The sequence below is a fragment of the Bos taurus genome, chromosome 21, assembly GCF_002263795.3.
Source record: "Bos taurus isolate L1 Dominette 01449 registration number 42190680 breed Hereford chromosome 21, ARS-UCD2.0, whole genome shotgun sequence".
In the NCBI taxonomy this organism is placed as follows: Eukaryota; Metazoa; Chordata; class Mammalia; order Artiodactyla; family Bovidae; genus Bos; species Bos taurus.
Genome location: NC_037348.1, coordinates 31,514,777 through 31,541,609, shown reverse-complemented (window position 1 = coordinate 31,541,609; position 26,833 = coordinate 31,514,777). Strand labels below are relative to the sequence as shown.

Sequence of the window (26,833 nt, the reverse complement as noted above, 5' to 3'; positions counted from 1 at the left end):
CAACCTTTCACGCATCCTTTTATTATATTGCCCTGACCTGAAAAATGTGTTTAGCATATTGCAGATCTTAGCACTGATACCTGTAAACAAATGAACAGGCAGACGAATAATTAGAGCTTGAGCGGAGGACTTAGTCGAGAGGACTAGGAAATCAGGACAGTGACGTCATAAATCTGGTGTAACTGGACACTGCACACTGGGACCGGCAGGTAGTCTGAGCTACCATCACCCGGTCTTCCCCTGCTTTGCCCCTGCCTTTTCTTATCTAACGCAGCTCCACTTTTGTCCCACTCCCAAGTCCAGCCCCTAACTTTCCGCCCTTCCCATTGGTTGCGCGACCGCCCAATCGGCGGGCAGAAACCTTAAGCTCGCGCTGTCTCGGCTAGCCTGGGGCGCCTGCTCTCGTTCCCGCGTCTCGCGAGCGTTACGGTGACTCGCGGAGCATTTGCAGTTCGGTCTGCTCTCGGCTGCCGTGAGGCGAATCGGTGCAGGCACTATGTTCCGAGCCGCGGCTCCTGGGCAGCTCCGGCGGGCGGTGAGTCCGGGCGGGGAGGGCCGAGCCCGGTGACGGCCCGGCCTTAATCTGCTGTTCCTGTGAAGGTCTGGGCGAAGGTCACCGCCATCCCCAGACCTAGCTGGCCCTCGCGCTGGCAGGCCCGGGTGGAACTGGGGCTCGGGTTCAAGGTTTTGGGGGCCTGCCCTTGCTTCCTTCCGGGTCGCCAGCTGGGGGTCGAGGTCAGAACTCAAAGTACCGAACCTAACTCCCGCTGCCCCTCCGCGTCCTCTTCGCAGCCCTTCTCCAGCCCTCCAGCTTTCCTCTTTGCACTGCTGGGCCGCCAGGTTTTCCACCTTTGGCGGAGAGCTAGCATCTGCGTCCCCGGGGAATCTTTACCCGAGGGAGGAAAATGTCGCCGCTGGGATGCCTTGTAAAAAATAAAAAACTTGAGTTCAGCTTCGAAGGTGTCGTTTCTGAAAGAATTATACATTTTCCCTGGGCGCATTACGGCTGCTCGAATCCACTCACTGTCAAGTACAGGGGGCGAGGGGCAATGTGGTTTTGGAAACTTGGTCTGCTCTCTGGTAAATGGGACAGTGGTGAGTTTAGGTGATTGTATTGACAACTTTGGCCAATTTGCTTTTTTTAATCCAGCAGATTGTTGGTTAAGTATCTGGGGAACTGTTGGTAGCGCTAAGTTTTTGATGCTTTTATTAGTTACAACTCATGAGTTTACCACATTTTTCTATTATGAGAAAGACTAATAGAAAATATGTTTTTGTCTAATGCTATGGGACACTAGTATTTGGAGATTGACCAGTTACAAGTCAAGTAACAATTTATATTGTAGATTCTGAAGGTTTTCTAATTTACACTTAGGTTAAGTGACAAGATTGCTAAACTTGGGTCAGAAACTTTCCTGTGGTTTTGTACTTTTTCTACAGTTTTTCTTGTGCTCGCATATTTTCTTATATCCTGCTGGGACTTTCTCCTTGACACATAGTTAGCAATCTTTCTAGATATCTGTAGGTCCTTTTCTTGTGTATTGTTTGTTTCATTAAAAAAAAAAACCCACCAACTCTCCGTTCCCCCTCCTCATACACACACAGTTCAAACCCATATCCTTCAGGTCAGCCTTCAGTCTTTCTCCCAGATATTTTCCTCAGCGGATCCAGACATAAACAAGTTAAAGGCATCGATTTGGAAAAAGTTCTAGGTATCGAAGTGACACTCTTATTGTATACAGTAATGAGAAGGTAGTTTTGTGGGCAGGTTAGAAGTCTGGCCTAAGAGAAATAGTTGTGTAGGGGGCACTTGAGACTCAGTTATTTTATAGTTATTGACTCAGTTATTTGACTTCCCTGGTAGTTCAGATGGTAAGGAGTCTGCCTGCAATGCAGGAGACCTGGGTTCTATCCCTGGATCAGTAAGATCCCCTGGAGAAGGAAATGGCAACCCACTCCTCTTGCCTGGAGGATCCCATGGACGGAGCTGGCGGGCTACAGTCCACAGGGTTACAAAGAGTCGGACACGACTGAGCAACTTCACTTCAACAGAAAAAAAAGTGGAACGACTAACTTAAGTAATCACTCTAAACACAGTTTGCCAATATACATGGACAGTATTTCCAAATTTTACTGTGGTTTGCCAAAGACTTTGACCTTTACGACTTATTTTCAGAATTTGAAGTCATGCTAAGTAAAGTAACTCCTCCAAAGTCATTGGAAACATCTGAGAGATTTGAATTTCAAGGATATAGGAAAATAGTGGGCGAAGAAGGCAATGGCACCCAGTCCAGTACTCTTGCCTGGAAAATCCCATGGATTGAGGAGCCTGGTGGGCTGCAGTCCATGGGTCTCGAGGAGTCGGACACGACTGAGAGACTTCACTTTCACTTTTCACTTTTCTGCATTGGAGAAGGAAATGGCAACCCACTCCAGTGTTCTTGCCTGGAGAATCCCAGGGACGGGGGAGCCTGGTGGCTGCCGTCTATGGGGTCACACAGTCGGACACGACTGAAGTGACTTAGAAGCAGCAGCAGCAGGAATATAGTAGGAACACTTCTAGAATGAATACATAAATACACATACATATTTAGCTTTAAAAATTTAGAAATTTCAGAAAAGTTTCAAGAACAGCACAAAGAAATCTCAAAACCCTTTTCTGAATTTCACCAGCTGTTAACAGTTTGGCACATTGGCTTTATTTCTCTTCATATATACATCCTGTTATTTTTCTGAACCATTTGAGATTATATTGCAGACATGCCCTTTTCTCCTAAAACTTTTAGTGTATTTTCTATGAACAAGGAGTATGTACCTTTCATAACTACAGTTCAGTTCAGTTGCTCAGTGGTGTCTGATTCTTTGCAACCCCATGGACTGCAGCACACCAGGCCTCCCTGTCCATCATCAACTCCGGGAGTATACTCAAACTCATGTCGGTGATGCCATTCAACCATCTCATCCTCTGTCGTCCCCTTCTCCTCATGCCTTCAATCTTTCCCAGCATCAGGGTCTTTTCCAGTGAGTCAGTTCTTCACATCAGGTGGCCAAAGTATTGGGAGTTTCAGCTTCAACATCAGTCCTTCCAGTGAATATTCAGGACTGATCTCCTTTAGGATAGACTGGTTGGATCTCCTCACTGTTCAAAGGATTCTCAAAAGAGTCTTCTCCAACACCACAGTTCAAAAGCATCAATTCTTTGGCACAGTATAATTGGCAAAATCAGCAAGTTTAACAATGATACAATACTATGCATTATCTGGTCTACAGGTATTATTCATGTATTACCAGTTGTCTTGTTAATCATTTGTAGCAGTATTTTTTTGTATTGTTTTTTAAATTGAAGTATAATTGATTTACAGTGTTATGTTAATTTCTGCTGTATAGCAAAGTGATTCAGTTATACATATATATACATTCTTTTTTATATTCTTTTCCATTATGGTTTATCTTAGGATATTAACTATAGTTCCCTGATGCTCAGCAGTAGGACCTTGGGGTTTATTCATTTCTGTATGTACCAGTTTGCTTCTGTAGCATATTTCTTACTCTAGTCTAGAATAGTCCAGAATCAGGCCTTGCAATTTAGTTCTCATGTGTCTTCAGTCTTTGTTAGAAAGCTCCTCAGCCTTTCTTTGGCTTTGATGACAATGGCATTTTTGAAGGCGCCAGGCCTTCTATTTTGTTGACTGTCTCCCATTTACATTTGTCCAGTGTTTCCTCTGGTTAGTTTTAGGTTATGTATTTTTGGCAGGAGTTTTACAGAAGTGGTATTGTGTTCTCAGTGGATCATACTGGGAGGCTCATAATGTTGGTTTATTCCATTGTTGGTGGTATTAATTACTTGGCTAAAATGTTATTCAGCAGGTTTCTCCACTGTCAAATTACTACTCTTCCCTTTGTGATTTTTAACTAATTTATGGGGATATACATTGAGACTATAACTCTTCTGTTTCTCATCAGCCTTTCACTCACTAGTCTTATCTGGTGATGCTTCTTGCCTGAGAAATGATTACTGTGATATAAAATGGTGATTTTTCTAATTCCATCGTTCCTCCTACATTTGTTAGTCTTGTATTATTATTTATGAACTCAAGAAACCGTGCTTCATTCAGTAAGTTATAATCCGTTCAGTTCAGTCACTCAGTTGTGTCCGACTCTTTGTGACCCCATGAATTGCAGCACGCCAGGCCTCCCTGTCCATCACCAACTCCCGAAGTTCACCCAAACTCACGTCCATCGAGTGGGTGATGCCATCCAGCCATCTCATCCTCTGTCGTCTCCTTCTCCTCCTGCCCTCAATCCTTCCCAACATCAGAGTCTTTTCCAGTGAGTCAACTCTTCGCATGAGGTGGCCAAAGTACTGGAGTTTCAGTTTTAGCATCATTCCTTCCAGAGAACACCCAGGACTGATCTCCTTTAGAATGGACTGGTTGGATCTCCTTGCAGTCCAAGGGACCCTCAAGAGTCTTCTCCAACACCACAGGTCAAAAGCATCAATTCTTCAGCACTCAGCCTTCTTCACAGTCCAACTCTCACATCCACACATGACCACTGGAAAAACCATAGCCTTGACTAGACGAACCTTTGTTGGCAAAGTAATGTCTCTGCTTTTGAATATGCTATCTAGGTTGGTCATAACTTTCCTTCCAAGGAGTAAGCGTCTTTTAATTTAATGGCTGCAATCACCATCTGCTGTGATTTTGGAGCCCAGAAAAATAAAGTCTGACACTGTTTCCACTGTTTCCCCATCTATTTCCCATAATCCATTACTACTGTTAAATGTTTTGGTGGTCAAGTTGTGCCAGATTTCTGAAGTGCAAGTCCCTTCAATCTGGCCTGTTTACTTACACTTATGATACTCTAAAGTCAAAATGGCTTATCTGACTCCATACTCTAGAAATTTAAAAAAATTTTTCTGTAGTTAACTGAATAAATTTAGAAAGATACATTTCTACAAAGTCATATTTTTAACAATAGATTAATCTACTAAAAGATTTAAAAGATTAAGATGTTAACATGACAAGGTGAATATAGCTAACACTGCTGCTGCTGCTGCTAAGTCACTTCAGTCGTGTCCGACTCTGTGCGACCCCATAGACGGCAGCCCACTAGGCTCCTTTGTCCCTGGGATTCTCCAGGCAAGAATACTGGAATGGGTTGCCATTTCCTTCTCCAGTGCATGAAAGTGAAAAGTGAAAGTGAAGTCGCTCAGTCATGCCCGACTCTTAGTGACCCCATGGTCTGGAGCCCACCAGGCTCCTCCGTCCATGGGATTTTTCCAGGCAAGAGTACTGGAGTGGGGTGCCATTGCCTTCTCCGATAGCTAATACTACTAAACTATATATTTAAAATTGGCTGAGATGGTAAATTTTATATTTGTTTTTCATCACAGTCAGTGAAAAAAGAAAAGAAATACCTTAAGCTGTTAGAATGTAAGTTAAATGACTCACGTTTGGTATGTAAGTTATGTTTCCATTTTGGCTTATCTGTGGCCTTGAGCAAAGTCCTTCATCTTTGGAGAGGGCTCCTCAGTGTTACTTGTTAATGAAAGTGTTTTCTATCCAAAACAAAGGGCTGAGGAGCACACTAAGAGGAAAATAGGTAGTTAATGTTCTTGCAAGAATATTAATCTGAATTATTAGTATTATTTTATTCATTTGCATTTAGGATTGATTTGTCGACTAGTAAGATACCAAAGGGACTGCCCTGGAGGCTCATTTGGTAAAGAATCTGCCCGCAATGTGGATCTGGGTTCCATCCCTGGGTCGGAAAGATTCCCCTGGAGAAAGGAATGGCTACCTGCTCCAATATTCTTGTCTGGGAAACTCCATGGACAGAGGAGCCTGGTGAGCTACAGTCCATAGGGGTCGCAAAGAGTCAGACACGACTGAACGACTTATACTTTCAAGATACCAAAGAGATATTTTACACGGAGAGTACAGCAACACTTTCAAGGTTATTTGAATCTGCCTATTACTGTATTCATTCCCAGACAGGAAGACATATCTATTATGATTCAGAAGCTATGAAACTGGCATGAAGGAACATGACATTTTTCAGAGTCCATGGTTTATCATTGATGAATGAGATTGAACTCTGTAATTCACATGCAGATTTTAATTTCTTTTGAAGGAAGAGAGAAAGCCAACTTTGATGTGGTACTGAAAGATTTATTGCATGAGGTGAATTAAATAAAATTATGCTGCTGCCAACATGTCTACTTTAAGCGTCTTGTCTGTTTTTAAAGAGAAGTAAATTGACTGTTTTTAATAATATAGTCAATGTCATATGACATTTCTAGTCATGATTAAAAGCTACCATATTTTATTACTAAAGAGGTTAAAGTAATTTAAAGTTCAGAAATGTAATATACATGTTTAAATTACAAAAGTTACATTAAAATAGGGATGGGTAACTAATTATATATTATTTGTCTTTTTCAGTAGAAGTTGAAAGATTTTATAGTTTGTACCTGCTTTTTAATTTTTGAGTTAAACAAAAAGACCTCTGCCTATTTACCATAATCCCATTTAGTTTTCAAAGGTGGTGGGGGAGGTAGATTATGTTTATTCTTACTACTTTATGTTTTGAGTAGGTTTGTAAGGGTAAAGTAGGGAGTTAGGGTCCCAACTCTTTTTCTTCCAACTCCTGTTGTAGTTCACTACAAGAACATACAGTTAAACGGGCTTCCCAGGCTCAACAGTAAAGAATCTGGCTGCAATGCGGGAGACATGAGTTCAATCCCTGGGTCGGGAAAATTCCCTGGAGAAGGAAATGGCAACCCACTCTAGCATTCTTGCTGGGATAATCCCATGGAGAGAGGAGCCTGGCAGGTTAGAGTCCATGGGGTTGCAAAAGAGTTGTACATGACTTTTTATCAGCAACAGTGATCCTTGGTTGCTCCTGAAAGAACAGAAAAACAAGCAGGATCAAAACTGTTAAGGCTGAATAAGAGGACGAAAGTGTGCTCATTGAACTTGAGCTATCCGAGGTTGATGGTGACTTTGAAGAGATTGGATTCAGTGTTGAGTGGAAGTGAAAGCCAGTTTGCTGTGAGTAAAGGTTCAGAAGTGAGGTGAGGCAGCAGAGTTTGTGTGTAAGGACTTTGTTTTCAAGAAGTCTAGCCTTGAAAGGGTGGGGAGATGATAACCTCTTTAAGCCCTATCCTTGAAGGGTACTGTCTCATAAAGGCCAGTCAGCTTAATAAGGGTATGAGCTGGTATGTAAAAGAAAACTTCACTTTACTACTTGGAACTAAGTCTAGTCAGTAAGTTCAGATAAGTTCCCTAAAAATATGATGGAGTGGGAAGACTTCCCTGGTGGTTCAGTGGTTACGAATCCGCCTGCCAGTGCAAGGGACACTGGTTTGGTCCCTGGTCTGGGAGGATCCGGTATGCCACAGGGCAGCTGAGCCTGTGCGCTCTAGAGCCCATGCTACAGAAGAGAAGCCAGGACAATGAGAAGCCTGCACACTGCAACAAAGTTTCCCCTGCTCCCCACAGCTAGAGAAAGCGCGCACAGCAGCAAAGACCCAGCACAGCCAAAAATCAGTTAAAAAAAAAAGTATGATAGGGTATCTCTAGTGATTTAGCACGTTTGTGTACTGGTCTTGGTAGACACACATATTAAAGTACTTAGATAATTAAATTATCAATGACAGAAAAATGGTTGCTTTTTAGCTTTTGATCATTTTGGAGGAAACTTCTTAGTTACTAAACATTCACAGAATGCCCACTATGTATCAAACTCAAAGATAGATACTGAGTTCACAATGGAGAGTGAGACAGACCTGCTGCTGCTGCTAAGTCGATTCAGTCGTGTCCGACTCTGTGTGACCCCATAGACGGCAGCCCACCAGGCTCCCCCGTCCCTGGGATTCTCCAGGCAAGAACACTGGAGTGGGTTGCCATTTCCTTCTCCAATGCATGAAAGTGAAAAGTGAAAGTGAAGTTGTTCAGTTGTGTCCGACTCATTGAGACCCCATGGACCACAGCCTACCAGGCTCCTCCATCCATGGGATTCTCCAGGCAAGAGTACTGGAGTGGGTCGCCATTGCCTTCTCCTGAGACAGACCTAGTCCCTGCCCAGTGCCTTGCAAACAGACTGGGAAGACAGACATTGAACACATTATCTTAAGAGTGATCATGAAAGGTGTATAGGGTCTTTGGGGAATATGTACTGGGGGAGAGAATTAATCTAGTTAGGGAGCTGGAGAAACCTGTGAAATTACTTTGTGAACTAAGGTGAACTACAACTGTTGTTAGTGGGTAATGAAGTAATAGTAAGGGTAAAGGATTTTCTTTAGGTAACAAGGTCACCTCATTTTTGAGTTTTGTCTGTCTTAACTCACCTGTTTACCTTTGTTTTAATTTAGTACGTACTGTATGTGCTCTTTTTTTTTTTTAAGAAAATTTTAAAAGTATTTCAAAGTCTTTATTGAATTTGTTACAATACTGTTTCTGTTTTATGTTATGTTTTTTGGCCTCAAGGCATGTGGGATCTTAGTCCCCTGACCAGGGATCCAGTCTGCACCCCCTGAATCTTAACCACTGAACCACCAGGGAGCTCTCTTATATGATACATATCTTGCCTTTTAAACATGGTATTATTTCCAGGATTGAATTTGAAACAGAAATAAAAGTGCATTAGTCATGTTAGTTTGATTATTCAAAAAAAAGCCCCAAATAAAAGCGCATCTAAAGTCTGCAGCCCCCTTGCTTCAATTCTGGGCAAGTGTGATGGGCCATCCTAGTTCTGGGGCTCCCTTGTGAGATCAGCTGAGAGCTCTTTAGTGGCTGCATTGCAGAATTGCAGTTCAGCTGCTTCCGCTGCCTGCTTATATTTCCTTGATGCCTCATGGGGAGCCAAGAGTGATCCCCAATAAACTTCTTCCACACACACGCACACACAAAAAGGTTGATGAGAAAACGGATGGTGGTACCAGTCTGCATTAATTAATTTAAGTAGCAGTGTTTTGAAGAGATTGAGATTCTTTTCTGAGCAGCTACCTTATTGCGTATTTCAACAGTTATCTTTAAATGTTGAAGATTTGGCTTCTTTTTTTCCTCATAAACAAAGAGGGCCCTAAAGTCTGCAGATGCAGTGGATCACAAGGTAATAAAACAACTTACGTTTAAAAACCCTTTCAGTAATGGGACCTGTACTTTTAGAATCTTTTTGTGATATGCTACACCACTTGTATTTAAAATAGGATTTTAGTGTTGTGGGATTTTTAGAACTGGAAAAGAGGCCTTTGAAGTCATCTTTTTGACCAGTTCTATTATTTTTAGCAGGAGAATATTTGCTAGGTGAAATATTACAGGAATGATCCATATATAAAACAGCTAAAAATGGTAATGCTTGGAGAACTGTTAATTACAAACCTCAGATCTGAGTCCAGCTACCTGTCTGTAGCCATTAAGTTCCAGTTCCTCCATATGTAAACTCAAGGTAGTAATAGTACCACATCATAAAGGATTTTTGAGTTTTAAATACAATTTAATCTTAGTAGAGGGCTTTGATCCCTGGATTGGGAAGATCCCCTGGAGAAGGGAACAGCTACCCACTCTGGTATTCTTGCCTGGAGAATTCTTTAGACAGAGGAGCCTGGCAGGCTATAGCCCATGGGGTCGCAAAGAGTCAGACACAACTAAGCAACTTTTGCTTTCCTTTCTTTTTCAGGGGGCTCATAATATTAGTTTGGTTAATTTGGGTAAAGCAAAGTGAGGGACCATTCTGGCAGCCCTGCCTGCCTGGTGCTCACTTTATTCTAGGTGCTGGTTCCAGCGGTGCCTTCCTGGATAGAGTATAGTGTGGAAACCTTCAGTTTACTTTGTCTCCCTCAATTTGAAGATGAAGCAACTGAGCTCTGGTTTAAGGAATAACATTTTAAAGGCTACAGACCAATTTCTGCTGCTGCAGGCTACACACAGCTGTTATTGCTGAATTAAGCTACATAACCATGTGTAGGTTCTGCAGCTTCTCTTGAGGCGGTATGTGAGAATAGAAGGTAGAATACTGAATTAGAAGAAACCTTAGTGAATTAAAAGAAGCCTTAATATTAAACTGTAAAGGAGTCAGTTGGTAAAGTAATGTGAAATGTCTTAGGATATATGTAGTGTTTAGTCAAGACTGGTCACATAGATGGACCGAGTAGTTTCTTATATATTCTTTTGTTGTTGTTTATTCTTTAAAATATTTTTGAATAGCCTTTTAAGAAGAATATGCAGTGTTCCCTTGGAAGTTCTGAAAAGCTTGACAATTCCTTAGGAAACTACCCAATTTATCTTATCATAGAACTATAATTTATAGCAAATATGGGCCTTCTGCCACCAAATCCTGGATTTATTCTTTAAATGATGATGAAAAGCTCATAAATTTTATGGTAAATGATACGTGAAGCATAATCAAAAATATGGTGTCTGATATATATTGGTAATAAACAGTTTGTTACTGGCAATTCTTGTTAAATGTGATTTGAATCATAAATTATGCCATTGGATCCTAATTACACAGTTCTTTACTGGGTGCTCCTCTGATTAAAAAAGAAGTACCATGTAATTCTACAGGTGTATATCAGAAAAAACATTGTTCTAGAAAATGGGGATACAAAAATGAACAGGCATGGTGTTTGCCTTCTAAGAATTTTCATGCCATCCCAGGAATTGTGAATTGCTACAACTTTTCTGGAGAACATTTTGCATCAATCAATGTTAAAAGCCTTGAAAGTGTGTCTATCTCTTGATCTAACATTCCTGGATTTTGTCATAAGAAGTGAATCTTAAGATGTGCATAAAGATTTCTAACCTTAACCATAAAAGTTCTCACCTCCTGTGAGATTTTTTTTCTAAATTATAAAAATGTAAAATCTATACAGAGACTTGATTCAGCAAAAACAGAAGTCTCCTTTTCTCCCCCTTTCTTGCTCCCTTTGAGTAAACAAAACAAGGAGGAAAAAGATAAATGTCATCCACTAATAAACAATGTATTAATTCTGTCCTCTGGCAAATTCTTCAGTGTCCTCTTCCCATCCTCATTCTGTGGCTTTGGAAGCATTTCTACCCCTGAATCTATGGCCCTCAGCTCTGGGATTGGTTCATCAAGGATCAAGGAGGCTTACAGGGCTGAGGACAAGGAATGGGTTGCAGTTGTAGAGGTAGGAAGCTTAGGGGCAAAGGGGCCCCGATCTTGTTGAAGGTTGTACAGAATCTGATTTAGTCATCTATGAAAGCAGAGTAGCTGAAGTAACCTGGCCAAGTTCCAATCTGAACTTGTAGTCTTACTGGACTAAAAGGATATCTCATCTGTTGAGGAAGAGTGCAGAGAGCTATGAGAAGGGTCATCTCTGCACTGTTTATAATCATAAAAAATTTCTGGTAACCTAAATGACTATGCAAACTAGTTGAACTGGTATGCCTAAGTATTAATTAAAAGATCAAAGTGAAGATGTTAGTTGCTCAGTAGTGCCCAACTCTTTATGATCCCATGGTCCATGGAATTCTCCAGGCAAGAATACCAGAGTGGGTTGCCATTCCCTTCTCCAGGGGATCTTCCTGACCCAGGAATTGAACCCAGGTCTCCTGCATTGCAGGCATATTCTTTACCATCTGAGCTACCAGGATATGTACAATATAGTAAACAAAAAGTATGTATTCTGTTGATTTAGTTGCATGACCAGCATTGTAGTCCTGTGCCTGGCTTCCCTTCATTTATAACCTCCTTATAAAATTCAAGCTCTGGGTACATTTTATATTAGGCTTTCTTCATTCCAACGCCAGATCAGAAGATTATTGCTGAATTCAAACCACTGAACCATGACATGTGATCATCACTGCCTGTTTTTCTCATTGCCATTTTCCACAAGGACAGTTCTCAGATTTTCTCCTTTCCTCAGGCCTGTGGTGTGCTTCCTTATCCTTTCACATGTCAGAACACCTAAACTTCCTTCCATTCTTCCTCTTGATTCTCTGTGATCTGCAGCTGCCAACATTTAGGCTGTCTTCATTAATTGGAAACTATTCTGTTTTGCAGTTGTGTGTGAACAAGTCTTATTTCCCTTGAAAACTTTGAGTGCAGGGACCATTCTTGTTCATCTTTGTGTTTCTGGTGTTTGAAATTATTTCGAATGACCATGAACTACATGTTGGTTTCTCGATAGCCCACAGTTCCTCTGGAAGGATTTTAACTGGTTCCAGGATACAGCCCCAAAGCTTTGTTGAATTTGAAAGCATATTTAAACAATTGAAACTTTAGCAAAATTGCTGGAGTGTTGTAAAGACAGATTTACATTATCAGTTATTTTGGTATTAAATTCATTTTACCTGAAGCAATAGAACTTTAGTAGTTGATTACATTATCATTATTCCTGGATATACTCTGCTCTGTAGTAGTACTGACTGCAAGTGAATGTAATTGGTAGTTGATACCTAGTTTGAGAATGTCTTCTAAGGATTTTAAATTCAGATACATAAATCAGTTTCTTGTTGAACATAGATTAGTGGGAAAGTTGTTTGGAAATAATAAAAAGATTTTCTAACAGTAGAATACTAATTTGTATTTTCTATTTTTATTAGGCAGGAATATCAGTAATAGAGTGATAGATAAAAATAGCCCAGTTTTGCTATTGAGCAAGTATTTATAATACATTTATAGAACTGAGTATTGCATACACTTCTTTTTAAAGCACACCTGCTTACCAATTAGGGCAAAAAATATACTGCAACATTATTTTCCTTTTTTTTCCCCTCTTTTTAGACCTCATTGCTACGATTTCAGAGTACCCTGGTGATAGCTGAGCATGCAAATGATACCCTTGCTCCCATTACATTAAATACCATCACTGCAGCCAAACATCTTGGAGGTGAAGTGTCCTGTTTAGTAGCTGGAACCAAATGTGACAAGGTGAGAAATCTTTAAGGTCAACCATAGCAAATAAAATTGCCATCAAGAGACAGGGAAAGATGGCGACAGAGTTATAATGAGGACTGTAACCCAAACTGGGTCCTAAACCTCATTAAGTGGTCAGTTTCACAACCATTACTGTGTGTGAAAAAGAAACTAAAAGATTTGCTCACTAGGCATTTTGTCTTTTGAAATGATGTGGAATACTTGATTTAGTTCCACTGGCACCATCACGTGCCATCAGGTACCAAGTAGAGAGATAATATTTGAGTCCCCTTAGAGGTTAATAGCCAATCCCTTTTTAGTATTGATGAATATACTTGCTAATTGCTTTTAATTCCTGAAAGTGGTAAATCTGGAAAAAGTATCATGGGTATTAATTTTTAATTGGTGTAAGAATTCAAATGCAAGGACTTTCCCAAAACTACAGCTGGTACTAGAAGATGTTCTTTGTTTGGTTGTTGACATAAGACAATGACAGCTCTGTAAACTAACCCCCTGGAAAGGAACTCTAATGAGGTTTGCAGAGTCTGTGCCTTTGGACTTGAGTGAAGTTGAAGTCGTGCTGTCATTATGCTTACGCACCTGGAGCCACCAGTTGCCTCTCTCACCATGCAGGATCTGCCAGTTGTGTAGCTGGGGGCTTGGACCTCAGGGGAAGAAACCCAGAAGAGAGCTTGTTACTTTTTAGACAGTTTAATTTATTTTTTATTACATGGCATTGATGCAGAGCATGTGATATAATGCAGGTTCAGTTAGTATTGTTTTGGCCAATTTCTTACATGAAATTGGTATCTTAATGTATTCAAGCAGGTGTGTGCTTATGTGGATTTCTTTACCTAAATCCTGCTAACAACTGTTGACTCTTGCATAGTTATGAAAGACAGCTAAGCTATCTTTTTGGTTGCCCTACTTTCAGATATACAAGTTCTGGATTTGATTTTTTTTACTGTGATTTTAATTAATCTAATATAACTTGGAAGATATATCATAGACAGCAAGTAACTTTTCTGTGTAGTGCCTGAAATAAGAGATGGATTTGATAGTACCATATCCCCTGCCAGTGAATACCTGATTCAGAAGAGTTGCTTTTGCACTGCCTTCTTTCTTGAGTGAATGTTGTTGGAACCTTGCCCTCCTTTGAGGGAGGGCAGAAGGCGTGGCCTTTTGTGTTTACTCATCAGTGAATCAGCATGGAGGTAAACAAGAAGACTGTAGGCTAGAATATGGTTGCCATGTTTCTGCTAAAACAGAAACCGGTCATGCTGTACTTAGAGATTTAAAAGAAGGAATTCTAATGGCTTTCGTATACAGAAAAAAATGGCTTTTCTGTATACAGAAAATCTGAGTGGTCAAAGAGCTTTCCCAGAACCCCATCCTGATTCTAAACAAGAGAAAAGAGGAATTAAAATAGAAAATAATTTGCTTCATTATAGATAAATACATGAGGATGGGCAGGAACTCAGGGGTTGACAGTGGACTGTTTTCTCTATAGTTTTCTAAGGTTCTCTATGGTTTTCTCTATGGCCCAGAATCACTGATTTTAATATCAGCAAAAATCATTATTGTCAGATAAAGTGCAGTGGCTTGCATACCAGAGTGGTTAAGTCTTGCTCTTTAGTTCTCGGAACCTTAAGTCTGAAATGTCTGAAATGTATTGGCTGTGTCATTATTATGAGTGAAAGAACCTAACCATTTCTAAAATGATGGACTTATATTTGTATTGAGCAAAAGGGAAGAGCACGATATACAATTACATTTGAGTGGAGAGCGAAGTTGATTTTGGTTTATCAATTTGTACTTTTTTCAAGGCAAGAATTTTTGTTTAGGGTCAGTAGACCATAAGATCAATTGGCTTAAGATTTTCTTTGTTAAATAATTTTCTTTTATTCCTAAGAAGCCCTTTTTCTCATAAGAACAGTTTTTACAGTGGCCATTAAGATTTTATACTCTGTTGAATCTGTAATGGTGGCTCTATTAGTATTTTTCTGTTAGATGGATAATTAAAAACTTTTATTCATAGGTGGCACAAGATCTCTGCAAAGTAGCAGGTGTGGCGAAAGTTCTGGTGGCTCAGCATGACGCGTACAAAGGCCTCCTTCCAGGTGAGCTTTTCCAGTGGGAAAAAATTAATGTCTCAATTATGCTTGAAAACTAAATATGAAAATATTATGAGATGTGTTTATCAAATGTGTTTAATTCTCAGAGGAACTGACACCATTGATTTTGGCAACTCAGAAGCAGTTTAATCACACACACATCTGTGCTGGAGCATCTGCCTTTGGAAAGGTGAGAAGATTGAGAATGTGGAATCTGATGTCACTAGTTGGAAGGGTTAGATTTCATGGTACTGAAAATGTACAACAGACTTTGTTTAGACAGCTAATTCTGGCTTTCAGAATTAATGTAATAGTTTTGATAAAATTTATTCTTTCAAGATTTTGCTATAATTTCTGTTAAAATGCTATCTCCAGGCTTTCAGCTATGGTCATAGAGACAGCTTTGTTCTTTTGAGACTTTGTCATATTTTTTATAATGCCACTTCCAGATTTTCAGATTTTGTCATGGGGAAAGCTCTATTTTTAAATGTATTTTTCTTAAATAACAATGTGGAACTGTCTGAACGCCATTTGAATTAGTAACCCATTATAAGACATGGATTTGCTTTGGTGACTGGTGGATATTTAGAAAGGCCAAGTTTATCTATTTGAGAGATTTGGAAAGGGCTGTGTAGTGGTTGAAGACATCCTTAGGGTGGAGAGAAGTGTGATCTGATCACATGCATTGTGGTATGTCTGAATGTGCTATGAGGTGGGTCATGGTCTGCATGAGTTATTTACCTTCCTGAAATTTGTTTTCTGATATGTAACATGATGCAGTTTGGCCAGCTGATGTCTAAGTCTACCAGTTAGAACTATTAAAAGATGGAATGGGATTTCTCTGTAGCAGTTGTCATTTTCCTTGGAAATGGTTAAGTCAGAGGCTTGACATCCAGCTACTGTATTTTGGGATGTTGCAGATCAGCATTGACTAAAAGATCATTGGGGACCATTCCATCTATGAGGGTTTTGTTTCGGGGTTAGATAATTCAAACAATTTCATGAGTCTTGACTTTCTGTGATGACAGTTCACTAAGAAAATTGTTAAGCCAAGAAAGGGTATTTGTTGTAGCTGATTCCCTAGATTTTATACTCTGGCTTTGATTGCTATATGGGTGTTTTGAGAACAAAGGTCACATAACAGTATTACAGCTGGTGCTGCAGCTTCTGAATGGATTTGGAATGAGGAAGAGTCCATCAGGTGAAGCTGAACAATTTGCTCTGTAATAGGTCTTCACGGATTGTCTTTATAAGACACCACAGCTTTATACTGGTAATCTAGAATTTTAAAACTGTCATCTTTTTGTGCATCAAAAGAACACTGTTGGTTATTACCTCGCCTTCCCTGAAGCCACGTGGTGTAGCCTGTTAGATAGTGTTGAGAGGTATCTGTTTACCGTCCATCCTTTCAGGACACTGAGACGTGTGCCTTGAAGTGCTGTGGTAAATTTTGTTTTCAAGATGTGCTAGAGTGAAACAAGGAATAGTAGAAGTACAGAAAGTATTAAATTTCAAGGAATTTAAAAAAACTCTAAAACTTTAGAAAGAAATACAGTCTGAATATCATAAAATTTGTGTGAGAATCTGCTCAGCCAGGTAATAATATTTCCAGTCATATTTCCTGAACAGTTAAAGAAGGTGCCTCAAGGAAAGAGTTACTTACTGAAGCAGGCTTTAAATGCTGACAAATTTGGTTTGTTTTAAAAGCAGGTATCTTCTAAATGTCTTATTTACCAAGTTAGAACTATGTTTAATGGCATTTTAATTATTTTCCCAAGCCCTTTATTTCCTATAAAATCTTAATTTTTTTCTGATTGTGGATTTATAAACTATGGTACTTTTCAGTAGCTCTGTTATTATGGTTGAAAGGAAATTGCTATATAATATAGGTAACAATAGACTGAATATTAGAAAATCTTTACAGTTGGAGGATGTAGCAGGAGGAAATTTGACTTCAACTTTCAATACTTGTTGGCATCAATTTATATAGAACTGCTTATTAGATACAGGGTAGAGAGATGAGAGGAGAAGGCAATGGCACCCCACTCCAGTACTCTTGCCTGGAAAATCCCATGGACGGAGGAGCCTGGTGGGCTGCAGTCCATGGGGTCGCAAAGAGTCGGACCCGACTTCACTTTCACTTTTCACTTTCATGCATTGGAGAAGGAAATGGCAACCCACTCCAGTGTTCTGGCCTGGAGAATCCCAGGGACGGGGGAGCCTGGTGGGCTGCCGTCTATGGGGTCGCACAGAGTCGGACACGAGTGAAGTGACTTAGCAGCGGCAGCAGCAGAGAGATGAGAAGTGGAGACACACAGCTTCTGCTCTCAGGGTGCTTATAAACTTAGTCGAAGGTTATATAAGATGTATATTAAAACTTTTAAGACAAAATACATATTATTGAATTGTACATGCATGTGAGAGGATGCAGAATAAAGGAGTGATTAGAGGATGGTCCTGAGAGAATTCTTAGAGGAACAGAGAGGATTTGGGGATGGAATGAGGAGAGGAACTTGAGTGCTGTTACAATGAAAGTTCACCTGCTAGAGTTGGTTTCATGTACTGAGTTTAGGAGATGCCATAGAGTAAGCTCTGTGTAGAAAGCAGCGGGGGATTTACCCTTTCTATTCGTGTGATAAAAGCAACACTTCACTTTTAAAATTACACTTAGATGATCTCATCATCTAAGAGAACCTTTGCATCTAGAAAGTATGCATATTCATTCTTCACTAACTGATTCTGTTTTAGAGCCCAAGAAATTTGGATAAAAGCACAGAGGTTCTTTTCCTCTTACTGTGAGGTGAAGTAACTAAGCCCTGGGGTTAGTGGGGCTTGCCCAGTGATCTCTGCTAGTGGGAGCACAGTCACCACATGTGTCTATTCCAGAGATGTTATATGTATATGCAGAGAAAGCATATACGTGTGTGTGTGTGTATATAGAGAGAGAGAGAAAGAGAGAGAGAAAGGTTGTACTTTACTTTTCTCATTTTTAAAATTATATGGATTTACTATAATTTGTAAACCTATGCCCTATTGATGGACACTTTGGTTAGTTTTTGTTTTTTTAAATGCAACATCACTTTTTAAAAAGGTGAACATGTCTGATTTGGAATTTTTTCTTTCATGTACATTAAGTAAACATATAAAGATGTTCTTTTTTAGTATTTGAGAATTTTACTACTATAAATATTTTTCTATCATATCTAGATTCAGTAATCTATAACTGTCACACTTTGTAAATGATGATCATTAAAGCAAATGTCATGTCTCATAATTCAACGTACTGAGTTAAGGTAGTTTATTGCTATAAACTCATAAAACTCTTAATGTAGTTAGAGTAATGATCGACTCTTACTTATGTTCAAAGACTATCCAAAAAGTTGTGCTTGAAGCTGTCGTGTATCTAAAGATGCACGTGAAATATAAAATATTCAAAATAAAGTTTCTATAGAATTTGCTTTTAGAGAATGTTATTGCTAATATTTTATAGCCATCCATCAGCATGTATGTGTGTAACTCACTACTTATTTTGCTTTTAGAACCTTTTGCCCAGAATAGCAGCCAAACTTGATGTTGCCCCTATTTCTGACATCATTGCAATCAAATCACCTGACACATTTGTGAGAACCATTTATGCAGGTGAGTACCCAAGGAAAACAGTTAATCAGTATATTAAATTTTTGAAAATTCTAAAAGCAGAAATTAATATTGAAGATAGGATTTTGAAGCATGGATCATCCTAAAGCTTCCTGAAGAAAATCTTAGTGTTAGATCTATCTTAGTGTTAGAATTGCTGTTGGACCGTGATAGAACATTCTCTCTGATAGAGTTAAAACACACTTTTTTCCTTCCTGGTTATTCCATGTACAGAGTGAGATTTTTCCAGTGATCAATAAAAATTAGGTTTCTTTTTCAGTATATTTTGCAAGTGGCGCTTGAAAAAGAAAACTTTCTGTTTTTTTAAAAATAATTTCAGTCTTCTTTGCTGCTTCTATTTCATTTCTGTCTGCATTAAGAAATGCAGTTCAGTGTCTTTTTAGTTGACTGATCTTTTGCTAAGCACACTGGTCTCTGGTGGGGCTGGAGAAGGCAATGAACTCTTTGATCTTTCTGATTGAACTCAAATCAAACCTCTCATCTTTAGTAGTGTTTAAAGGGAAGTATTTGGTCATAGTTTAGGTCACTCTTAATGTAATTGCTAATCCATAAGAAATGTCTCAAATCCTTTAAAAATCTGGGTGCATCACACTTGCCATCCTTTATGCCCCTACCTTGTTTTCACTTATTTTCTTCCCTTAGCAGGCATGGTAGCTTTGTCTTTATTAAGTTATTGCAGCTCATGTTGTTAAGTTACTGATCATGTTGTTTTGGAGAAGAAAGCTTTTGTTTATATTCCTTTTAGGAAGAATGTACCTGGTTAGTGTGACAGCCTTTTCCAGTTCGTTTCTTCCATGCAGGTCAGCACTTGTTCTATTTTTAAAGACATCCAAAGTTACCTAGAGTGCCACTGATACGTTTCTTCAATGTTACAGTCCTTTCCCTATATTTAGTAAAGGTAGAAAAAACCTAACTGGTCTCTAGTTATTTTTTCCTTATCTTTGTGAAGTAAATTCTGAACCTCAGAGGAATACTTGGGGGATTTTTTTGCCTTTCATGGTTGTTTTTAAAAATAAATATGTATTTCAGGAAATGCTATATGTACAGTGAAGTGTGATGAGAAAGTGAAGGTATTTTCTGTCCGAGGAACATCTTTTGAAGCTGCAGCAGCAAGTGGAGGTAGTGCCAGTTCAGAAAAGGGTGAGTGTTCATTTGTATTTGTTTTGGTTTCTTATTTTTGGTTCAGACATTATATTAGAATAAGAGATTGCTTCTAGTTAAATCTCTAATGCAGGGTGTTTGAGAGCTCCATCTAAATAAATGATATTCCCAAGTTTATCCAAAAGTACGAAATATTTATATTATTTTTTTGTACTGTGATAGTTTGGTATATATCAAAGGGGTAAGGGTGGGGTGCATTAAGATTAATTTGTTATATTGATGTGAGGATTTTTTACTCTCCTCTCATTGTTTATTATAAAAGAGCTTCAATATAATGGAAGACTAATAATAGTAAATTTATGGAAGATGTTAACACTTTAATATATATAGTATCTTATTAAACCCCTAGAGAAAGGGTTTTTTCAGTCTTATAGGTAGACTCAGAGAATTAAATGACTTTTCAAAAGTCATATAGCTAATACGGTGAAGGCTGGAATCCAGTCCCTTTAAGTCTTTCCGAAAATCAGAGAGAATGAAATTAGTAGCAAAAAATAAAAAAATCACACTAACAAAATTAAATTTCCTGTTATTAATTCTTTGTGTATTTCTCTTAAAAATTTATTTTTACTATAGTACTTGAACTCATACTGTTTGTTTTATTATATGTATCAATACACACAGCATCAAGCACTTCCCCAGTAGGAATATCAGAATGGCTTGACCAGAAATTAACAAAAAGTGATCGGCCAGAGCTCACAGGTGCCAAAGTGGTGGTGTCTGGTGGTGAGTCAAATATTGTAATTTTAAAAAATGATGTAAACTTGAAATACTTTGCTTTTATTAATACTTAATTTTAATGGAGCACAGGTGTTTTTTCAAATGTAAGAACTAAGTTGTGAGTATTAGTCCCATTAGGAAAATGAAATCTTGAGTTTAATAGTTTGGACTTGTGTTGCAAATCTGTTTCATTGGCACCAGGGGGAGCATGGTACAAATCTCAACTCCATAGCTTTGCAACTTGGTGTCTTTGTCATTTTGACCAACTCCTGTGTTATTCTGAAGAGTATGGTTAACTTCTGAAGCAAAGAAAGGACTGGTTGGAATCTCAAGGCTGTGTTGTGCGACCCTTTGCTCTATTTTAAAAGTCTTGCAACGCAGTCCAAGTCTCTATGGATAACTTGAAGTTTTTTCACATTTAATATGAAAACTGTTAATATTGCATAAGACTTGCTTCTTTTTGTATACCATGCTTCTTATTTAAAAACAAAACAAACAGAAAACCCCAAGAAACAAACAAAAAGACCCATATTTCATAGCCTGCTGACTTTTTAAAACAGTGACTGCTATGATTGAAAAATCTTTCCAAACTAAACATCAAAGGAAGTAATTAAGCTTCCAAACAACTTCTTATTGCAAGTGGCATTGAGAGGAAATAATTTATATTTCAGAAAGGTATATCTGACTAGTTTATTCACTTATTTTTTCAATAAATGTTTATTAGGTATATGTTCTCTGCCAGGCCCATTGCAAAGTGCTGGAGAAATAAAGAGGAAAAAACGGATTATTCTTGCTCTTAAGGAGTTTAAAGACTAGTGGAATGTCTTCTTTCAGTTGTTCAGTTAAGTATTGCTAAATATAGGAGTGACCAATATAGGTATGAATCTTGTATTTAAAGAGTTTTTGAAAAAGAAAAAAAAAAGAGTTTTTGTTCTAGTGGGGAAGACTGATTTTAAAGACTAATTATACTAGTAGTTAACCAGTTAGTTAATTACAGAATTACAGTAGTGTTGAATGCTTTATTGGAAAAGTGCAGGAGTATCATTGGAGAACTTAGGAAAGGCTTTATAGAGAAGACGGCAGTTGTATAATATGAAGATTCACTCATGTATATGAAGTTCAAAATTTTTACAGAATGGAGTTTATATTTGGTTAATTCTTTTTTTTTTTTTTCCATCTTCTTAATGAGGTCGGGGTTTGAAGAGTGGAGAGAACTTTAAGTTATTGTATGATCTGGCAGATCAACTACATGCTGCAGGTAAGTTTATTTTCCTTACTAGAAAAATACTCCCATTTCATTGGAAATATTTTTTCTTCATTATTTCATTCGTATATAAGTCACTCAAAGCTGCAGATTTTTTGCTCTCTCTCATTTTCAACTTTTCTGTCGGAAACAGTTTTTCTTAATCTCCATGTAAATGGTGTAGCCTTCAGTGAGGAAAGGTTGTCCTTGTTCATTATTATTTATATGATACTCTTACCATTTGCCAAATTTTAGTAGTTTTTTCCATTAAAAAAAATTAAATGTCCATTTCATTGCCTACTTCAGATTCAGGAATGCCCTTGTTTTTCTCTTTATTGCTGGTCCGACGTAAATCTCTCATACAAATAGAAATTAACATTTTAAAAATTTATAGGGAAGATGGATCTTGTTATTAAAAGTATATTAAGAATGGAATAATGGTTTTTGAAAAAAATCAGAACATTTAAAGTATTTTAGTTTTTAATTATACAACTATTAATGAGTGTATTCTTAATGTCTAGTTTGTTCTCCCCCTTTTGAGAGTTTCTTGTATAACTTTCTGGCTTTTATGCTTTATATTACCTAATATATGTACCCATAGAAATAGTTATGGCTTTGTCTGAATAAAGATGTAATCTTGACTCTTTATAATCAGATGATGGTATTTGACTGAGGATATTTCATTTATTCATTCACTGAATAAATATTTATTGAGTGTCTGCTATATGGCAGGCACTATATTAGGAGCTAGGCAAAAAACAGTGAATAAAATGAGCAAAATGATTCAAAGTTCTAGAGGCCAGAAGCACGTTGAAATCAAGGTGTTGGCAGAGCCATGCTCCTACTGGGCAGTGAATATGTTTCCAGTTACCAGAGGCTGCTTTGGGCTTGTAAGGGGCCAGGAGATGGAGGAAGAGATCCTATGGATGGACAGCTCCTCTCTCCACCTAGAAACCTAGAAAGAGCAGGTTGGCAGAAGGCTAGTTTGGGGAGAGTTGGCTGGTGATCAGTTCCTGGCAACCATTTCCATGGGATAAAGGGAAGCATTTCTATTCGTAGTCCCGAAGAATGAGGAAAAGAATACCACTCATTTGTAACTTACTTGTTGACCACAGCCATGAAATTAAAAGATGCTTACTCCTTGGAAGGAAAGTTATGACCAACCTAGATAGCATATTCAAAAGCAGAGACATTATTTTGCCAACAAAGGTCCATCTAGTCAAGGCTATGGTTTTTCCTGTGGTCATGTATGGATGTGAGAGTTGGACTGTGAAGAAGGCTGAGCGCTGAAGAATTGATGCTTTTGAACTGTGGTGTTGGAGAAGATTCTTGAGAGTCCCTTGGACTGCAAGGAGATCCAACCAGTCCATTCTGAAGGAGATCAGCCCTGGGTGTTCTTTGGAAGGAATGATGCTAAAGCTGAAGCTCCAGTACTTTGGCCACCTCATGCGAAGAGTTGACTCATTGGAAACGACTCTGATGCTGGGAGGGATTGGGGGCAGGAGGAGAAGGGGACCACAGAGGATGAGATGGCTGGATGGCATTGCTGACTCAATGGACATGAGTCTCAGTGAACTCTGGGAGTTGGTGATGGACAGGGAGGCCTGGCGTGCTGAGATTCATGGGGTCGCAAAGAGTCGGACACGACTGAGCAACTGATCTGATCTGATCTGATAGGAATGTGGAGTTTGAAAGTTTGGACTAGAGATAGAAATTTGGGAATCAACTGCATTTAGATGGTATTTGAAACTGTGAGACTGGATAAATTCACCAAGAGTGTAGATGTAGAAGAAGTCCTAGGACTAAGCCCTAGATGCTATAAGTTTAAGAGGTAGGGGAGAAGAGGAGAATGAAGACCAAAGACAAATGGAAAAGTAAGGCAGGAAAACCAGGATAGAGAGTGTGTTGTTCTGGAATCTAAGTGAAGTGTCTCAGTAAGGGAAAGCGTGATCTTCTGTGTCAAATGCTGCTCGTAGGTCAGGGAAGATGAGAACTGAAAAGTGCCTCATTGATCAGCCACGTAGAGGTCATTGGTGACTTTGAACAGTTTTAGTAATGGTGGTACTGGGGGCAAAAACCTGATTGGAGTGTTTAAAAGTAGTTACATGGTTGTATTCACTTGATGATCAGCCGTCGAAGCTAATCATGAGCTGAGTTCATTTGTGATTTGTGTGCTTTTCTTGTATGTGTGTCATATTTTAATTAAAAAGTTTTTAGAAGTAGAATGGGAGGCCTGGCAATGGAGACAATGAATGCAAACGACTCTTTAGAGGCTTCTAACCATATGGTAGAGCAGAGAAATAGACAGTAGCTAGAGGGGGAGCAGGACCAACAGAGGAACTTTTTAAAGATTAGAAGATAATAGCATGCTTTATATGCCGATGGGAATGCTCCAGTTAAGAGGGAAAGGTTAATCATACATGAGATGAGAGTTATTGGAGTGATGTTCTTGAGTCGGTGGGAGAGAATATGAACACAGCTGCAAATTGATGGGTGAACTTGTTAGTTGGAGCAGGTTTCAGTTTTTTAGTGAAATTGGAAGCAGAATGTTAAAAGAATATTGAAAGTTTGAAGAGAGAGGAAAGATACAAAATTACAATATAGGACAGTCTGAGAGAAGTAAGGCCTATTTATTTAAAGTACAAAAGGGTTAACATGGCTGAGTAACATTAGCATTTTTTTGCAGTCATGCTGAACAGGACAGGTATGCAAAGGGGAGAAAGATTGTTTAGTCAGTAACTAGAGATGGAGGTTTTCCACCATCTGGAAATAAGATGATATAAGAGGAGGGCAAGGAAATTGAAGGCATATGCAAAGGAGTGCTTAGAGCCATTGATAATAGAAACTGAACTGGGTAAAGAAAGAAGAGAGAACATAAGGGGAGAGAGGGACAGTGGAAAGAATTATAGCCCTCAGTGGGGTCAGAGGGTTGTTGGAGTAAGGGACCAAAAGGGGTCAGCTGGAATGGGGAGGTCACAGAGAGATTTTGGAAATCGAGATTGTTGATGGTATTGGTAATGGACAGATTGAGGATATGACCATGGGTATGGCTGAGGTAGCGTGAAGGGTAAGATGAATGGAGAATTGCTCAAAGAATTGAGGAGCCAGGATGTCAAAGTCTTCAAGAATTAAGATAAGACTAGTATTGGAGAGAGTAACAAGACCCAGAAGCTAAAAATCCTAGAGAAATGAAGGGAATTGACCTGCTGGTTAATAGATGACACAAGCAATATACGAGTGACATTATCCGATGACATGAGATTCAAAATGGAAGGCTTTTAAGGAGAAAGGAGGGAAAACCTTTTGAGAGTGGCAGTGAGGGCCTGGAGTACCACCTTGAGGCCCCAGTGGTATGAGGATGCTGGCAGACAAAGCAGCATCTGCTGGAGAGGATTGGAGAGGGTAAAAAAAAAAAGAAAATTTTTAAAAATTTTTTAAAAACCATTATCAGTGAATGTCCCCAACAAATTGAATAATAGAGCTTTAAAAATGACAACTGTTTTTTTCCTTAGTTGGTGCTTCTCGTGCTGCTGTTGATGCTGGCTTTGTTCCCAATGACTTGCAAGTTGGACAGACAGGAAAAATAGTGGCACCAGTAAGTACTGCAGTAAAATATGCCATGCAAAATTCTGTGGGGATAAGAACTACATGTGTTTGTGGAACAGTCATCTCAGTGAAGTGATGATCTATTCAGTGTGCCTAAGCAGTTAGCCTTTATCCTGGTGAATGTGTCCTCACAGGCCTATGGATTTCTTGGCCTCAGTAAAATGTATAGCAGGTCTTAAATCCAGCAGTGTTTTTCAGAGTTTTTAAAGCAGTAGAATACTTTGTCAGATTTGTCACAACACTAAATATGAAATTGAGAGAAGCATCATTTTATTATATAGTTCACCTTAGCATTTATTTACCATAATGCCTATGTACTATAAAATCTGTCCATAAAACCAATGAATCTGTATTAATGAACACAGACTCTCAAAATCAGGGGCTGTGAATTGACAGCTATAGTCTGACATCTTCCTGAACACCTAGTTTATTTCTGTATTATGTCTGGTTGCATGAAATTCAGTAAATTCTGTAAATTCAGGAATTCTGATTCCGTTCTGATCCGTATTACATTATTCTTCAATTAAAACTATTCAAAACTTAGGAATATATTGGTTTCAAAGTTGAATTACTAACAATATCGAATGATTGTCACGTTTCTTAGATGATACAAGTTTTCAGTGGGTAGAATTCTTAGCCAGCTTAAGTCTTTATTGTGTGGAGGAAAATGAGTTTTTAAATATATTTCAAAATGTACTTTTAATGTATTTCAAAACAAGATATTAAGTCATATCCATTAAAAAAATCTCATATCTCATCAGATGTTCATTTAAAATTTCAAAATAATAAAAAAAATTTGTCTTGTCTTTGAAGTTCGTTTTGAAGAGAGTTCAATCTTTTGCCCATTTTAAAATTGGGTTCTTTGTCTTTGTATTGCTTCCTTATTCATTTTCTTTTGAAGAGCAGGAATTTTTATTTTTATAACATCTAATTATTGATGGTTGTTAATGCTTTTTGTGTTATTCAGCTTATTTGAATTCAGATAAGATCTCAGAATCTAAAATAGTTAGAAAAATCATGTGACCTGTTTGCTTGTGATTCCGCATTTGTCAGGCTGTGAGAACATTTATTGAGCAGGTAAATTCGAACCTTCCCTGACATTTAATGAGGAATGGCAAAGAGGTATTTTTTGGTGGAAATCTTGTTTGTCCTAGTTTACATGAATAAATATCTTTAGATTTGAATTTATTTACCAAAGATGAAGCCCACAACCTTTCTAATCAATAATACTTCTACAGCAAAGTATGGTGGGGGACAGGCTTTTATTTACATTGACTTTTCAGGAACAATACACTTGTTTTTAAGTAGCATGGCAGAATGACAGGGAACAACCCGTGGCATCCTTACTTGTAGATAAATGTCATGCAGTCAGCTTTCTTCAACATTACTATCATGACTGTAGGATTACTGAAAATTTTTCATAAGGAATTTAAAACATATTAAAGTC

At 38.5% G+C, this 26,833-nt stretch overlaps 1 protein-coding gene across 1 annotated transcript in view; it reads left to right on the top strand.

The window, feature by feature from the left end:
- The first annotated feature begins 372 nt into the window (after nucleotides 1-372).
- Nucleotides 373-26,833, top strand: part of ETFA (electron transfer flavoprotein subunit alpha) — a 69,934-nt gene continuing 43,473 nt past the window's right edge. Inside the window, 9 exon segments of the mRNA NM_001075822.1 lie at nucleotides 373-535; nucleotides 12,757-12,903; nucleotides 14,927-15,008; nucleotides 15,110-15,192; nucleotides 18,542-18,641; nucleotides 19,689-19,799; nucleotides 20,442-20,543; nucleotides 21,727-21,795; nucleotides 25,293-25,375. Coding sequence (NP_001069290.1) covers nucleotides 497-535; nucleotides 12,757-12,903; nucleotides 14,927-15,008; nucleotides 15,110-15,192; nucleotides 18,542-18,641; nucleotides 19,689-19,799; nucleotides 20,442-20,543; nucleotides 21,727-21,795; nucleotides 25,293-25,375 — 816 coding nt within the window. The 5' untranslated portion in view covers nucleotides 373-496.